The sequence below is a fragment of the Dendrobates tinctorius genome, unplaced genomic scaffold, assembly GCF_039654945.1.
Source record: "Dendrobates tinctorius isolate UK_male_01 unplaced genomic scaffold, ASM3965494v1 ptg000158l, whole genome shotgun sequence".
Taxonomy (NCBI): domain Eukaryota; kingdom Metazoa; phylum Chordata; class Amphibia; order Anura; family Dendrobatidae; genus Dendrobates; species Dendrobates tinctorius.
The window spans coordinates 37,979,160-37,991,691 of NW_027361825.1; the positions used below are offsets into that span (position 1 = coordinate 37,979,160).

Here is a 12,532-nt window from a genome sequence, read left to right on the forward strand (position 1 = left end):
TGAGTTTAGAGTGGTTTACATTCCCCACCTAATCAGGTCTTATTTACACTACATTTTTTGAATCCGTTTATTTTTTTTGTTATGTTTTTGCAACACAAAAACATTTCAGAAACGTTTTGGAAAATGTCTTGTTAAAGTTGCGGGCAAAATGCTCTGACACTATAATGTAATCAGTTGTGAGGTTTACAGATGGAAACAGTTGATTTAAAATGTCACAAAAGTGCAGCACTCTGTACAGTACTTTTGTGACATGTGGATTGATGACGGATGGGAATTCATGAACCACAAGGACAAACTGACAAAACATCCAAACACAAAATTGTGGGGGCAAAACAGGGTACAAACATCCGGGGGCAAACTACCAGGGGTGAAAAATCCGGGGGCCAAACATCCGGGGGCGAACTGCTGAGGGCGAACTGCTGGGGGCGAAACATCCGGGGACGAACTGCTGGGGGCCAAAATGTGCGGGGGCAAAATGTGTGGGGGCGAATCCTCCTGGGGACGAAATGATAGGGGCGAAATGTGCGGGGGTGAACTGCTGGGGGCGAATTGCTGGGGGCGAAACTTCCTATAACCATTAATGACTATTTTTCAAAATGGACTTTATTTAAGTGGGTGTAAATGCAAACGCGGAAATTGACCCTCTTTGTAGACTTTTGTTATGCAACCCATGATACTCCTAATGGAAGTAGTGCCGCAATGACTAGAACAATGGTTTACAAAGTTCTGAAATGGGTTTATACTGCCCATAAAGAACCGCAGGATCAGATTAAACAAAGATTGTTTGTAATCTTTTACCATAGAGATGCAAAGATCTACATAGGAAAACATAGAAAGACATTCCAAAGACATACTGATAAGGAATTTGGATTGTGAGCCCCATTGGGGACAGTGATGATAATGTATGTAAAGCACTGTGGAATTAATGTGCTATATAAATGAGTAAAATAAATAAATAAATAGAAGCTGCTGACACAAAACAACTGGATATTCTTAAAGAGTCCTATCGCAAAGTTACAGGGTCGGCAAAAAAGAAATTGGAATGGCAAAGTTGAATAGATCTTTACAGCCATTACTAATATTGTGCTACTTTTATGTTACAGGTCTCCATTGGAGTGCACAGATAATTCTTGAACAGCTTCTTACAAATATGCAAATGATGTTATCTGGAGTGACATCTACCACCAGACCGCTTCATAAAAGAGAGGACTTGTAGAGAATTACTACATTACCAGTTAGAAGTCTCGAGAAACGTGAAATCTTGACTCTGGGTAAGATAACACTTATTGCATGCAAAATACATACCGGTAATATGCAGTAGTTTTATATTTTTATATGTTTACGTAACATGAAAGCAGAGTTGTGTTCCTCAATACTTCGTACTTTGGCACCACTTTTTGATGGATGCTGGCAGTTTTTTTTTGGCTACAAATCTACTCTATTAATATGTAAAAGAGAAAGCAGCAAATGGTAATTTCTGAACAACAAAGAACCTTACTTTAAAATTGAATTATGGAAAGATATACTTTAGGGTAAATTTCCATTAACATTTACAGTGGGTATAGAAAGTATTCAGACCCCTTTAAATTTTTCACTCTTTGTTTCATTGCAGCCATTTGGTAAATTCAAAAAAGTTCATTTTTTTCCTCATTAATGTACACTCTGCACCCCACCTTGACTGAAAAAAAACAGAAATGTAGAAAGTTTTGCAAATTTAGTAAAAAAGAAAAACTGAAATATCACATGGCCATAAGTATTCAGACCCTTTGCTCAGTATTGAGTAGAAGCACTCTTTTGAGCTAGTACAGCCATGAGTCTTCTTGGGAATGATGCAACAAGTTTTTCACACCTGGATTTGTGGATCCTCTGCCATTCTTCCTTGCAGATCCTCTCCAGTTCCATCAGGTTGGATGGTGAACGTTGGTGGACAGCCATTTTCAGGTCTCTCCAGAGATGCTCAACTGGGTTTAGGTCAGGGCACTGGCTGGGCCAGTCAAGAATGGTCGCATAGTTATTTTAGCTGTGTGTTTAGGGTCATTGTCTTGTTGGAAGGTGAACCTTCGACCAAGTCTGAGGTCCAGAGCACTCTGGAAGAGATTTTCATCCAGGATATCTCTGTACTTGGCCTCATTCATGTTTCCTTCAAATGCAACCAGTAGTCCTGTCCCTGCACCTGAAAAACGCCCACATAGCATGATGCAGCCACCACCATGTTTCACTGTTGGGATTTTATTGGGCAGGTGATGAGCAGTGCCTCGTTTCTTCACACATACCGCTTAGAATTATCACCAAAAAGTTCTATCTTTGTCTCATCAGACCAGAGAATCTTATTTCTCATAGTCTGGGAGTCCTTCATGTGGTTTTTTTTTTTAGCAAACTCTATGTGGGCTTTCATATGTTTTTCACTGAGGAGAGACTTCCGTCAGGTCACTCTGCCATGAAGGCCTGACTAGTGGAGGAGGGCTGAAGCGATAGTTGACTTTGTGGAACTTTCTCCCATCTCCCTACTGAATCTGTGGAGCTCAGACACAGTGATCTTGGTGGTTCTTCTTTACCTCTCTCACCAAGGCTCTTCTCCCACAATTGCTCAGTTTGGCTGGAAGGCCAGGTCTAGGAAGACTTCTGGTGGTCCCAAACTTCTTCCATTTAAGGATTATGGAGGCCACTGTGCGCTTAGGAAACTTGAGCATGGAAGAAATTCTTTTGTAACCTTGGCTAGATCTGTGCCTTGCCACAATTCTGTCTCTGAGCTCCTTGGCCAGTTCCTTTGACCTCATGATTCTCATTTGGTCTGACATGCACTGTGAGCTGTGAGGTCTTATATAGACAGGTGTGTGCTTTTACAAATCATGCCCTATCAGTTTAATTAAACACAGCTGGACTCCAATGAAGGAGTAGAACCATCTCAGGAAGGATCACAAGGAAATGGACAGCATGTGACTGAAATATGAGTGTCTGAGGAAAGGGTCTGAATACTTATGACCATGTGATAATTCAGTTTTTCTTTTTTAATAAATTTGCAAAAATGTCTACATTTCTGTTTTTTTCCAGTCAAGATGGGGTGCAGACTGTACATTAATGAGAAAAAATAATTTTTTTGAATTTACCAAATGGCTTCAATTAAACAAAAGAGTGAAAATTTAAAGAGGTCTGAATACTTTCCGTACCCACTGTACATTGGTATCTGCACACTTATTTCAGATATATGGGAGAGTTGCAGAAACTTCTTTCTTACAAACTTCTTACTTTGGTATTCAAATATACCTTTATTTGAGCTCAGACTTATCTATAAACAAAAGTAGACAAAATCTACAAATAGAGCTCCTCTCACATTACAAAGAGAGTAAACTGATTTTAATAGGACCAGCGCAATGCTTCATGTCCCCTGTGAAGGTGCTGTGGAGCAATCAAACATTTGCCAAATTCCTATACAGTGTTGATCGCTGCCATAAGGAATTTATGGGTTCCACTAAGCCAATAGGTCTTGGCCTTTACACTACTTATTAAAAGGGAATAGTGCAAAAAAAAGTGGCAGGAAGGTTGTATGGTGGAAGATTAGGGGTGAGGTGCAAACTACCAGGGGCTCTGTGTTATGGCAGATAGTACGTGAACAGGGGCTTTGCCAGGCAGCGATGGGGTGAGACTAGGCAGGAGAGTACTGTGGGTAGGAGAAAAGGACTGGGAAAAAGGAAACCACTTAAGGTAGGATAAAGGAGGCAGTAATCTGACAACATATATTTCCGTTGTTGTACTCTACAGCCCTCTTTATTTCCAGCGCTGCCACACTAAGTCCTGATGGAGGTCAAAACTGGAGTTAAAAATATTCACGAGACCCTGGTTTACTAGATCAATGTAGGGCAAATTTCCATTCCCAGCATTCTGAGCACCTCTTGTGATTACTGGGTCCTAGTAAATGCAAGACATGCCCAGGTTTCCTCCAAGGTTTCCTTCAGTCTTTGATGCATCAGGGGACATTTGCACTGCCTTGGCCCAGCTGACATGGAGTACTGATGTGGACGCCAGACCAGGTTACTAAAAATCTTTTTTTTTCCCCATCTCTAGTTAGGATGTTGGGTGCAATGACATTTTCACTGAAGGTGTTTTTTGCATTTCCATGTTTTATCAATTGAATTTGATAACATAGTTTTTTCTGTTGAAGTTAGACATAAGCCCATTGATTTGTTCATAAAAAGAAATTTGAGGGGTCTAGTGATCTCCACCGTGTGGGGGCCAATATATAAGAGATAGGAAGCAGTGGAAGGGGGTGATGCAATAGGGAAATAGGGACACACAAATTAAATAGGCTATGTGGTAGGAAGGTGCAGGGGAGACACAATTTGGCATGGAAACCTGTCGGGGAGGTGGCATGCAAAAGGTGACAGGGAAAGGGGCAGAAAAGACTAATAATAATTGCACTAAAGTTGCCACCTATCTATGCAAAAAACAGAGCAGGCTGCAAAAAGGAGACCACTTGTGTGACTGCTACTCTATAGAGGTGAATAGATAATAGGGAAAATCACAAGTGCTTTTGCTAAAAAGACTATAATAACAAATTGCACTTGGCCAAATTGCACTTCACCACCAATCACCATTTCAATGGTTGTTCCTCCCACACCAGTAGACTGCAGCCCACAATAGCACTTGTTACTAGCTGTGAATTGTGTAGACTGACCCTCTAAATGTTGAATAATGTTGGATAGTAAGAGAACCACTTTTTGTTATATTTTTCAGGGTCTCACAGAGACTGAGAATTCTCTGGATTGTCATGGAGATGTCATGGAATGATAGTTATGAGTATGACTATGATGAAAACCACACATTTCCCCCCATCATTTCTCGAAATGAGAATGATCAAGTTTCAGTCACAGATAGAGTTGCCATATTCCAGTACGTCCTTGTTTTTTTGCTTGGCGTTCCTGGGAACAGTTTGGTTTTGTGGATAACAGCCTTTGAAATGAAGCGCTCTGTGAATACCATATGGTTCCAAAATCTGGCAATTGCCGATCTCCTGTGCTGCCTCTCTGTGCCTTTTAGTATCATGAATATAAGCCTTGGATACTGGCCCCTGGGTCTCTTCACCTGCAAGTTTATCCCTTCCATTCTGTTAATTAACATGTACGCCAGTATCCTCCTCCTGACTATGATCAGTATTGATCGCTGTGCCATGGTGTTGAGACCCGTATGGTGTCAGAATAACAGAACTTTGCAAAAGGCATACTTGTCATGTGCCATTCTATGGATCCTAGCCATCATCTTAAGTAGCCCAAATTTAGTCTTTCGAAATGTCAAGGAATACGAGGGAAGGATAAAATGTGTAGCTGACTATAGGATTCTCAGATTTCAAAGACAGAAGGTGGAAGACTCCATCGCAATTTGCCGTCTACTGCTTGGGTTTGTCATCCCATTTTTGGTCATCATTGGTTGCTACACTTTGCTGATACATCGGGTGAAGTTGCGATTTACACAAAACACTAAGACGATGAGAGTATCCATTGTGGTGATCACTGGGTTCTTTGTGTGTTGGCTTCCTTACCATGTGTCAGGAACCATCATAGCTATGAGTGCAGTTAGTTCACCATATTATAAGCCTACGCTAAATCTTTTTAATATTTTCATTGCATTGGCATTCATGAACAGTTGTATCAATCCAATCATTTATGTGCTATTTGGTCACAACTTCAAAAGTAAATTTAAAAGGTCAATCAGGGTCATTCTAAAGGATGTCTTGGAAGAGGAAATTACTCCTGACTCCAACAGGACAAATCTAACATCTGAATCGAAGAATACAGAAACATCCATTTAGTTCCATAGAGATGCCCATGCACATTAGTGTAAAGGTGGTTGTATCTACTGATATATATTTGTGACTTTGGGCCTTGCTAACTCTACACCAACACATCATGTCAGATATAAGGTTTAAAACCCGATCCTTCGTTCTAAGGGAAGATAAGTTACTGCTCAAAGTATCTTGCAGCAGATTACTCTCCTCTACTCATTTGCTCAGCTGGACCTTTGTATGAGAGTGTTGAAAGGGTTCAACTGGGAGCTACTGAAGATATATGGGCACCTTAAGATTGCTCCTTGTGTACATAGTTTCTGACCTATCATGACGCTAATGCTATAATCAATTACCACTTTAAATAGATACATTTAGTAGACAGTGAGAGCTGATGTAAAATATGGTATATTAGATACTCTACAATTTGAGGTGCAGCTGGAAGCTCCTTGGCACCACATTCTTAAAATATGCCAAATTTGCCACAATTTTGGCAAATTTCATGCCAGAATTTCCATTTCCATTGGTTTTAATATGAAATCCACGCTCGTGTTCAAATTGCACAAATTCACTTGCAAATTTGACTTGGATTATTCTGCTTAGATAATCATTGTATGAACATACCCTAAGTTACTGGAGTGATAACATTGCCATGATGATCTCCTTAGCTGTATTTTAAGCCTCTTTAACCTCTTCCCACCAAGGCCAATCTTCAGTTTTGCGCTTTTGGTTTTTTTCTCTCTATATTTCAAGTGTCATTACCTATTTTATTTTTCCATTCGACAAAGTTTTGAATGCCATAAGGGTATGTTTCCACGGGCCGGATTACATCAGGAATTGCTGCGTATTGGACGCTACGTACAGTCGCAGAGTCCATTCCGCAGCGTCCAGATGTTACAGCATAGTGGAGGGGATTTTATAAAATCTCGTCTCCACTATGCGTGCTGGGCTGTGTCTGGCATCCCTGCATATCCAAACATGTGGTACGTCTTTTTAGACCGCAGCATGTCTATTTTTCTTGCGCGGACACTCCATCTACGCAAGATAAATAACCCAGTCTATGGATACGATGCGGTGATACTGCATGTGTTCAATGAACACATGCGGTATCACCGCAAGTACAAAATGGTATGGCGCTTTGGGCGGATCGGGGTTTCTGCAGCACCCAAATCGCTGGCAATACGGCCCGTGGAAACATACCGTTATTCATATTATCATATATTTTTTGCCAGGGAGCATTGCCCTAAAGATTCCCTACGAGCTGAATCTAAGCAAGAAGAGGATTTACACTGTCCTCTATATAGCATAAAAGATAAAATAGAAAGCAAAGCTGATCATATACATCAGACAGCTGTGTAGTAAGTGGTGTACTGAACTGGTTTATGCTTGTATCTTAGCTATTACCTGCTGTTATGGTAAATATTTTATACTTTGCTTTGATTTAGACAATTTGTGTGTATATATATATATATATATATATAGTCATGATCCAGGACGGGATTTCACTTTGACCCGTCCTGGTTAGACTATGGGTTAATTGTGCTGCCTCTCTCTGGCAGCAGGAGGCTATTTAGTGCTCACTGGACCTGGGTCCGGTGTCAGTTATACTCCTGCCCTCGGCTGAGTTAAGTGACCTCTTGTATACGTGTGCCTTGTGCCTGATATCTTGCTTGCTTGTTCGGTTGTGATCTGGTTCTTTCCCTGTTACGAGTTCTGCCTGACCCTCTTGTACTGCGCTACCTCTCGTGTATGACTCTCTGCTTGTGACCCGACTCCTCTCTGCTCGTCCCCTTGGTACCACATCGCCCTCTTGTGTATGACCTTTGGCTCTGTCTGACTACCCGTCTGTTTGTCGCTCCTGTGCCTCGTTTGCCCGTACTGCTGTGACCACTGTTTTGCCTGACTCTGAGTTGTTGTATGGTGTCCTGTCCTATCTGAATACAGGACGCTAAGCCCCGCCCCCTTGCAGTCACATGACCATAGGTCCCGTGCAGACTATTCAGTTTCAGTGTCCGCAGGTCCTATGCTTCTTTACCTTCCAGCGCTGACTGGACCCTGACACTGTTAGCCTGAAGCACGCATGGTCACCTCTGCTGCCCTGCTCCCCAGGTAACTCTTAGCACTGCTTCTGTACTCAGGACACGTGCACTGGCTCTATATATATATACACATACACACAGTACAGACCAAAGGTTCGGACACACCTTCTCATTCAAAGAGTTTTATTTTCATGTCTATGAAAATGTAGATTCACTCTGAAGGCATCAAAACTATGAATTAACACATGTGGAATTATATAATTAACAAAAAAGTGTGAAACAACTGAAAATATGTCTTATATTCTAGGTTCTTCAAAGTAGCCACCTTTTGCTTTGATTACTGCTTTGCACACTCTTGGCATTCTCTTGATGAGCTTCAAGAGGTAGTCACCATAAATGGTCTTCCAACAGTCTTGAAGGATTTCCCAGAGATGCTTAGCACTTCTTGGCCCTTTTACCTTCACTCTGCGGTCCAGCTCACCCCAAAACATCTCGATTGGGTTCAGGTCTGGTGACTGTGGAGGCCAGGTCATCTGGCGTAGCACCCCATCACTCTCCTTCTTGGTCAAATAGCCCTTACACAGCCTGGAGGTATGTTTGGGGTCATTGTCCTGTTGAAAAATAAATGATGGTCCAACTAAACGCAAACCGGATGGAATAGCATGCCGCTGCAAGATGCTGTGGCAGCCATGCTGATTCAGTATGCCTTCAATTTTGAATAAATCCCCAACAGTGTCACCAGCAAAGCACCTCCAAACCATCACACCTCCTCCTCCAAGCTTCATGGTGGGAACCAGGCATGTAGAGTCCATCCGTTCACCTTTTCTGCGTCGCACAAAGACACGGTGGTTGGAACCAAAGATCTCAAATTTGGACTCATCAGACCAAAGCACAGATTTCCACTGGTCTGATGTCCATTCCTTGTGTTTTTAGCCCAAACAAGTCTCTTCTGCTTGTTGCCTGTCCTTAGCAGTGGTTTCCTAGCAGCTATTTTACCATGAAGGCCTGCTGCACAAAGTCTCCTCTTAACAGTTGTTGTAGAGATGTGTCTGCTGCTAGAACTCTGTGTGGCATTGACCTGGTCTCTAATCTGAGCTGCTGTTAGCCTGCAATTTCTGAGGCTGGTGACTCGGGTGAACTTATGCTCCGCAGCAGAGGTGACTCTTGGTCTTCCTTTCCTGGGGCGGTCCTCATGTGAGCCAGTTTCTTTGTAGCGCTTGGTTTTTGCCACTGCACTTCGGTACACTTTCAAAGTTTTCCGAATTTTTTGGCCTGACTGACCTTCATTTCTTAAAATAAAGATAGCCACTCGTTTTTCTTTACTTAGAATTTGTATTATAGCAAGAAAAAAGCAGCTAAGGCCTCTTTCACACTTCAGTTTTTTGCATCAGTTATAATCCGCCAAAAAGGTGGACAAGCGGATACGTTCTCAAGTGATGTGAACGGATGGCACAGGATCCGTTTTTAGACGGATCCTGAAAATGAGGAAATTTAAAGGAATCGCTGGCCGGGATGAGAGAGAGAGAGATTGATTTTTTTTTTGGTCCGGCAGCCAGACAGATTTTGGGGTTAATTCAGTGTCTGGAGGATCCGCCGGACAAAAAAACCTTGCAAGCTCCGTTTGGAAATTTTGAGGATGTTGACGGACACTAACTTTGTGGTGGATGCTCAAAACAACAGATGCAACGGACGGCAATCAGTAAGGATCCGCCAATAATGAAAGTCAATGGGGAAAAAAACGTATCCGCAAAGAAAAATGGCGGATCCGTTTTTTTTCAAAATTGGCGGATCTTGACTGATTGTCAAAAACGGAAGTGTGAAAGAGGCCTAACAGTCTATTCAGTAGGACTCTCAGCTGTGTATCCACCAGACTTCTGCACAACACAACTGATGGTCCCAACCCTATTTATAAAGCAAGAAATCCCACTTATTAAACCTGACAGGGCACACCTGTGAAGTAAAAAATATTTCCGGTGACTACCTCTGATAGGGAGAGGGTTGAATTAACCCTTCACGGTTGATCCAGTGATTTCCAAATTATTCCACAGAGTGTTGCTAGCAACTCAAATGACCACACGGAGACGTGTCTCTGTATGGGATGATCCAAAGAGATCACTAGTCCCCTTTATTTTAGTCACTTCTTTTATAATATTTTGCTTAATTATGCAAAGTTCTCAACTACCAATAGCATCATTTCACTTTATAAGCCAATTATATTGCAAGAAAACCTATGCCCGTATTTACATAGCATAGAAAGTAGTATAATGGCATATTCTTCAGAGTAATATACCCCCGGGTCCCTTATCTTGCACCTGATGAGGAACAGTCTGGTTTCATGACAGCCTGAACTTTTCATCCCAATTACAAAAATGTATCTTACAGCAACAAAAATGGAGAAACGAAACCATCAGAGAATGGAGAAAATGAAACTTCAGCTCTGATTTTAGTTTTAACCATTCACACCTCTTGAAGCTCATCAAGAGAATGCCAAGAGTGTTCAAAGCTGTAATCAAAGCAAAAGGTGAAGAACCTGGAATATAAGACACAGTATTTTCAGTTGTTTCACACTTTTTTGTTAATTATATAATTCCACATGTGTTAATTCATAGTTTTGATGCCTTCAGAGTGAATCTACAATTTTCATAGTTATGAAAATAAAGAAAGCTCTTTGAATGAGGTGTGTCCAAACTTTTGGGCTGTACTGTGTATGTGTATATATATATATATATGTAATCTGTGATAATTTTTTTATATTAGCTTTACAAGTGTTATTCATAAAAGCAATAACACAGGGTGCTGTTTCCGACATAGAGGTGTCTGAGTTAATTTTGATTTCTCACTGAAGGCAAATAAAGCTGGATAGAACTAGTTTGAAAGAACTCAGCAAAATCCATAATTTACAACTTTGTTAGACCCACCTTACATATCTTTTCTCTTAGGTAATGTACTTAGCCATTCACTTTTTTCTGTAGGTGTAATAAAATACTTCTTGCTTGGGATCTGATGTCAGACATGATTTGTCCACTGGCTGTGTGTGTTTTCTTGCCTCCGATGCATCGTTTTAATTGAAACAACAATGGCAGATCTGGAGATCGTATGTATCTCAACCCAAATTGGCTAACCTTGAGTGCGACACTACTTATATGTACATCATATGTCCAAGACTCTGTCATCTATACAGGTTTTATGGCTTCCATATGTAATTATTCTGAATAAAAATGGATGTACCTGCTTGTGTTCTATAAGAAATTAAATTAAGTACAATGAAATGTAAGTGGTTTAATCGCTAGGTCCCTTTGGTCCTGGGCAATTCAATCAAATCAAAGCTTCCATTTTCTTACTACTGCACCAACAGTTGTCTACTCACCCAGCGTCTTACTTATAGCTTTGTAGCCCATTCCAGCTTTGTGCAGGTCTTTGGTCTTGTCCCTGACATCCTTAGAAAGCTCTTTGTTGTAGAGGTTAGAGTCTGTGGACATGAGTCTGTTGTTACTATGTAAGACAGCTGTCTTTAATGCAGGTAACGAGTTGATTAGGAGCATCTAACTGGTCTGTAAGAGCCAGAACTCTTAATGGTTGGTAGGGGATCAAATACATATTTCTCACAATGTGATTTTCTGGATTTTATTTTTGATATTCTATCTCTCAATGTTAAAATTAACCTACCCTAAAAATTAGAGACTGGTCATGTCTTTGTGAGTGGGCAAACGTACAAAATCAGCAAGGGATCAAATACTTATTTTCCCCACTGTATGTTGGCTTCCTTTTTGACCAATTAAAGTAACAAAAGCATCTACAGTTGTGGCCAAAATTATTGACACCCCTGCAATTTTGTCAGATAATACTCAGTTTCTTCCTGAAAATGATTGCAAACACAAATTCTTTGGTATTATTATCTTCATTTAATTTGTCTTAAATGAAAAAGCACAAAAAGAATTGTCCTAAAGCCAAATTGGATATAATTCCACACCAAACATAAAAAAGAGGGTGGACAAAAGTATTGGCCCTGTTTGAAAAATCATGTGATGCTTCTCTAATTTGTGTAATTAACAGCACCTGTAACTTACCTGTGGCACCTAACAGGTGTTGGCAATAAATAAATCACACTTGCAGCCAGTTGACATGGAATAAAGTTGACTCAACCTCTGTCCTGTGTCCTTGTGTGTACCACATTGAGCATGGAGAAAAGAAAGAAGACCAAAGAACTGTCTGAGGACTTGAGAAACCAAATTGAGAGGAAGCATGAGCAATCTCAAGGCTACAAGTCCATCTCCAAAAACCTGAATGTTCCTGTGTCTACCGTGCGCAGTGTTATAAAGAAGTTTAAAGCCCATGGCACTGTGGCTAACCTCCCTAGATGTGGACGGAAAAGAAAAATTGACAAGAGATTTCAACGCAAGATTGTGCGGATGTGGGATAAAGAACTTCGACTAACATCCAAACAAGTTCAAGACAGTATCACACAGGATAGGATTAGATACACAGCTCAGCACACAGTATCACACAGAATAGGATTAGATACACAGCTCAGCAGTCAGTATCACACAGGATAGGATTAGATACACAGCTCAGCACACAATATCACACAGAATAGTATTAGATACATGGCTCAGCAGACAGCATCACACAGAATAGGATTAGATACATGGCTCAGCAGTCAGTATCACACAGGATAGGATTAGATACATGGCTCAGCAGTCAGTATCACAGGATAGGA

The 12,532-nt window shown here is 41.0% G+C and overlaps 1 protein-coding gene across 1 annotated transcript in view; it reads left to right on the plus strand.

Moving 5' to 3' along the window:
• LOC141051644 (C5a anaphylatoxin chemotactic receptor 1-like) overlaps positions 1-5,803 on the plus strand; it is a 28,227-nt gene extending 22,424 nt beyond the window's left edge. Inside the window, exons 2-3 of the mRNA XM_073548660.1 lie at positions 1,104-1,212; positions 4,732-5,803. Coding sequence (XP_073404761.1) covers positions 1,104-1,212; positions 4,732-5,803 — 1,181 coding nt within the window. The remainder of the gene's footprint in view (positions 1-1,103; positions 1,213-4,731) is intronic.
• Positions 5,804-12,532: the final 6,729 nt, after the last annotated feature.